General features: G+C 54.5%; 1 protein-coding gene across 2 annotated transcripts; it reads right to left on the minus strand.

Annotated features, from left to right (window-relative positions):
* Positions 1-462: 462 nt before the first annotated feature.
* Positions 463-4351, minus strand: ODF3L1 (outer dense fiber of sperm tails 3 like 1). Of its 2 annotated transcripts, XM_043554952.1 has the most exons (4): positions 3729-4351; positions 2713-2823; positions 1697-1810; positions 463-1089 (listed from the first exon to the last, which is right to left on the minus strand). In XM_043554952.1, exons 1-4 carry the CDS (start codon positions 3847-3849, stop codon positions 608-610), a joined length of 828 nt encoding a protein of 275 aa, XP_043410887.1. In that variant the 5' UTR covers positions 3850-4351; the 3' UTR covers positions 463-607. The 2 variants fall into 2 exon arrangements, with proteins under 2 accessions (XP_043410887.1, XP_043410886.1); XM_043554951.1 differs by lacking the exon at positions 3729-4351 and having other exon boundaries at positions 2713-3193.
* Between the last annotated feature and the right edge of the window lie 354 nt (positions 4352-4705).

A 4705-nucleotide genomic window follows, 5' to 3' on the forward strand; every position in this document is an offset into this window, starting at 1 on the left:
TCTACACACTGTCTCTGCTTGTCCTCCTATGTCCCCCCCCGCCAGGAAAAATCCTTCTACCCCCATCCCCAGCCAGATGACCCCTCCGTCTTCTGCCCTGCTCCTCTCTTGGGTACCGACCACTGCCAGGGATCAGAGTCACACAGTTATGGAGCTGGAGGGAACCTGGACATCCTCCAGACATACGCTCCCCCCCTCACTGTCCAAAGGGCAACCTGAGGCCCAGAGGACAGGAGCTGCACAAGGCCACACCGCCATTAGTGGCAGAGTTAGGACTAGAACACGGTTCTCCGGAGTCGCTGCCCAGGGTTTCTTGGAGAACACATGACTGCCTCCCTGGTGAGCCAGAACAGAACTTCTCCCACACAGGGACCCCTACGATGCCTCCCAGTATCCCAGCCCCTCACCCAGGGCAGGGCCCAAAGGAAGCAGCTGTGAGTGTTTGCAAAACAAAAAGCGAACTAAGTGAAAATATTTATTTAATGCCTTCTGTGAGCTAGACACAGCGGGCACCAACTCTGTTACTCAAAATCTCAGTAAATTGCTCAATTTGGTACAGAAAAATAACTTCTGTGGGGAGGGGTGGGTGAGTGCACCAGGAAGGGCCTTAGTCGTGAATGTCGATGACCAGCGGGCACAGGTGGGGTGAGTGCTTGACGCCCATGGTGAAAGCGGGTGTTCGGGGTTTGTGCACCGTGACCTTCTGGACATCGTGGGAGCCAGGGCCAGGCCGAGGTGTGTGGTCCATCGGGTAGGCAAATCGCTTGGCCATGCTATAGCTGGGGCTGCGATTCTGGTAGACAGAGGGCTCAGGCCGGGAGCGTGTGGCCGGCCCAGGGCCTCCAGCCACATTCTCCTTGTAGAACCAGTTCTTGTGCTCAGAGGCCAAACTATAGCAAGGAGCAGCTCGGCTGACAGGGTTATTGGGCCCCAGCAAGAGTGGCAGCTGGTACTTGTTGGGGGCTGGGTTGGGGTCTGTCACCCGGTACGGCCACCGGTAGCCGAAAGCATACTGGGGAGCCCTACGTTCCCCAGGTGGGTGGGTCTTCTCTAGGTCGTAATGGCAGGAGGCTGGGATGGGGCTCAGGCCTGTAAGTGGATGAATGGAAGGGAGGGGTCTCAAGGCGGGAGCCAGGCCGCATCTCCTGGTGCCCAGCTGATGGGTAAGAGGTCTTGGTTAGCCTACTGTGACTTCACTATAACCACTTTATCAACATGCAGGGCCATCAACTCCCCTGCATAGGGCCATGGGCAGGGGGAGGGACTTAGGCCATCCTGACATCAGCACTGACACTGTTGTCATAATATAAAAATCACAAATGTCATCAGAATGCCACCCTTGGAATGTCAGCATCCTGACATCCTCCCTGTGACAGCACCAAGAAAATATCCTGAAATCGCGACGGCCTGTGAGCTCATTAGCATGACAATATCCCTGATGCAACATGAGTCCCATGACATTTTTATCAGATCATCACCTGGCGACATATGTGCATAACACTGGCCTCAAGACCTAAGTACTGTGACACAGACATGGCAACATCAGTGTCTTAATATAACATTGCAGGAGATGCCAGTATCCAAAGACACACCTGGCAGAGGCGAGTCATTACTGCTTGTCCCTGCTCAGGTCCTGAGGGTGAACCCCCATCCTCAAACCTCCCAACTCCCACATGCCTCCCCTGTCCCATCTTACACAGGTTAGAGATGCGCTCTCCCATAGGGACCTGCGTGCAGCTGGACATTCCAAACCGAGTTATTTTGGGATCGAAGAAATAGCAAGGCCCAGGGCTGCAAATGTCTGTGACCCCTGCAGGACAGCCACAGAGAGGCCGGGTCAGCCCCAGAGGCTGCTCTATGGTGAGCCTGGACTGCCTCCAGAGGAGATCCCCCTCCCCCAAACAGAAGTGAGAGCTCCCTTCCGATTCCCTGGGTGTTTTCCAACCCTTGATTTCCTCATCTACAAAATGGGGCTTTTAATGCATGACCTAACAGTCTCCAGAAGTCGCTCAAAGAAACAGATAAAATGACAGCTGCATGGCAGCTTGGGCAGCCCCCATCGGGGATTGGTGCCAAGGGGTAATAATAGACATAGTGACTATTGTTAGTACTGAGAGGCCCAGCCCCGGACAGGGGGTTCCCCTGCTGAGGAGGATGTGTCATCCCAAGGAGGGACCCAGCAGGCCTCTAGATCTCAGACCCCCAGATAGACACCTCAACACCCCTACCCACCCTTCCTCTCGTTGGCCTCAACCAGCAAGCCCCAGCTCCTCTGTGGCTCTCTGCTCCGGCCCTTCCAGGCATTTCTAAGCCCCCCGGGGAAGCCTTGGGAGCCACCACTCTGTACCATTTTCCCCCACTCCCCAGCTATTCCTGCCCAGCTAAAGTGCCCTCTCCAGAGCTCAGACAGAGAGGAGGCTGTACTCTGCCATCTGGACAGTGACAATCCCTGCCTTCAAAGCTCCCTCAGGAGGTCCAGCTGGGAGCTGCCCACAGCGTTGCCTTTAGAGGGGTGGGTTACCTGGGCATCTCCCTGCTGGCTTGCTTCTGGACCCAGCAGGCCCCCTGGGGGTCCTCTTCAGGGCAGGCCCGAGTTCCCAGGGTCCTGTGGCTATAGATGATGGCTCCCTACCTCTCACTGCGGCCCCAAACATCTAAGGATGATAACCCTAAGCCCGACGAGTAGGGATGACGGGCACGGCGAGCACTCACGCTTCTCCGAGTGCCGTGTGTGCAGACTGTAGGCTGGCTCCTGGAACATGGAGATGTCATGGTCTACATAACCCGTGCAGGATGGCCGGAGGTATTTGGCAGGGCCCGGACCTGTGAGGATGGACGGGGCAGCCCTCAGGCTTGGCCCACCCGCCCAGTCAGAGGCAGGGTGCCATGAGAACACTGGGGGCTTTCCTCCCACTGATGTCACACTGCCACAAATCCCACCGTCGAGCTTCCCCATGGGGAAAGACAGTGTTTCCACATAAAATGCAACTGATCTCACACAGGCAATGCACAATATGAAAGATAATAGTCACAATTAGTTGAGAACGTATTCTGCACCAGACACCTTGCGAACTATTTTATATGGATCATCTCAGCTAAGCCTCTCAACAACTCCGTAAAACAGATACTATTGTGTTTTCCATCTTCACAGATGAGAAAATTGGGGCTTATAAATATCCATTTGGAGGCACCTGGGTGTCTCAGCCAGTTAAGTGTCCAACTTGACTTTGGCTCAGGTCATGATCTCACGATGTGAGATCAAGCCCCACATCAGGCTCCTTGATGGGCGTGAAACGTGCTTAAGATTCTTTCTCTCTCTCTCTCTCTCTCTCTCTCTCTGTCTCCCTCATCCTAAACCACCTCCCACATAGAGCAACAATCAGTCATTAACAATGTAATAAGAATTAGTTTGTCTGCTTTCATTTGAGAGTAAGATTCGAGAGAAGTGAGGAAAGCTACAGGTGGGCTAAAAGCTCCATTGAATCCCTAGCTTTTTTCCAAAATTGGCCGCATTTCATACCCCATGGTCCCTCCCATCCATACCCCCCTGAAAATTCCCAGCAGGTAATACTGCCTCTGAGGTTCAGCTTGAAGGTGCAGGTCTTTGGTAGGCTTGGAGGAGAGTCCTCTAGAACTTGGCAGGAGGCAGGGCTGGAAGGCTGGGGCACCTTCAGCAGCCCTGCAGAGAAAGAAATCAACCCAGGCTCAGGGCAGGAGACTTCTCTCACCTTTGATCATTGCCATGATCACAGGGGTCTGCTTTACCTCTTGCCGTGACGGCACCTGAACCTTCTCCTCTGGGTGCTGCCCATAGAACACAGAGTTCTTGGCCTCCTTGGCCAGCTTCATGGCTAAGGCCAAGGAGGGGGCAACAGCAGCTACTGAGAGACCCAAGTAGTAGGCAAGGAGCTGGACCTGTGTAGAACCTGTTCCAAAAGCCCCTGCCCAAACCCCTGTGTCCACTCTCTCCCCCTCTCCAGAGGCTGCGTGGGGGTTGGGAAGGAAGTCGATCCTCTGGCTTGAGCAGCTGCGGCTGTCTGGGGTGCAGCCAGCCACAGGACCTAGCAGGCTGGAGCTTGGGATGACATCATCGCAGAACTTGGACTGTGAGACCCAGAGTGTTTATTTCCCCCTGTTGCCATGACAGCTCAGCTTTAGAACCCTGAAAACTAGGCCCCACTGCCCCCTACTCCCAATCAGGCTAAATAGTCTGATGGTCCCCAGAACCCTGGGTCAGGTTAGAAGAAGAGAGAGGTGGAGTGACAGAGCCCGCTCTTCACTCCTGATGGATTGGGTGCCTTGAAGTTGGGGAAAGGAATGGAAAGTGTGGGTGGGTCCTGGGGGATAGGTTCCTGCAGCTCGGACAATCCCTGGGGTGGCCTTCTATCCCCTGCCCCTCCCTCTATCCCCCCCCCCCCCCGCCCATTCTGGATATGCCCTCTTTTCTGTTTTTCCTTGGAAAAAGATCAAAGCAATTATTTCACACTAAGGTGTAACTGTCTGCTAGCTTCCCAGACTCCTATCCCAGGGCAGTGTCTTTAGAGATCCACATCTAGCTCAAGGAATGCTTACCTGCTGCTGGCATTTCAGGCAGTGAGTGGGGAGCAGATAAGGAGGACGGAGGGGTGGCACTGAGGCCTGAAAAGCCACTTCCTGTGCCTAGTAGAGAGTACCCCCCAGAGTAGGGGTAGTTTGAGAGGAAACA

Source organism: Prionailurus bengalensis, chromosome B3 (assembly GCF_016509475.1).
Source record: "Prionailurus bengalensis isolate Pbe53 chromosome B3, Fcat_Pben_1.1_paternal_pri, whole genome shotgun sequence".
NCBI lineage: Eukaryota > Metazoa > Chordata > Mammalia > Carnivora > Felidae > Prionailurus > Prionailurus bengalensis.

Bases quoted from the DNA above. Each gene is read 5' to 3' on its own strand.
- ODF3L1 (XM_043554951.1), bottom strand. From the start codon at position 2,956: ATGGGGAAGCTCGACGGTGGGATTTGTGGCAGTGTGACATCAGTGGGA. The intron at 1,811-2,712 runs GTGAGTGCTCGC...GCTGTCCTGCAG, and splicing joins CACACGGCACTCGGAGAAGC to GGGTCACAGACATTTGCAGC. The intron at 1,090-1,696 runs GTAAGATGGGAC...ATCCACTTACAG, and splicing joins AGAGCGCATCTCTAACCTGT to GCCTGAGCCCCATCCCAGCC.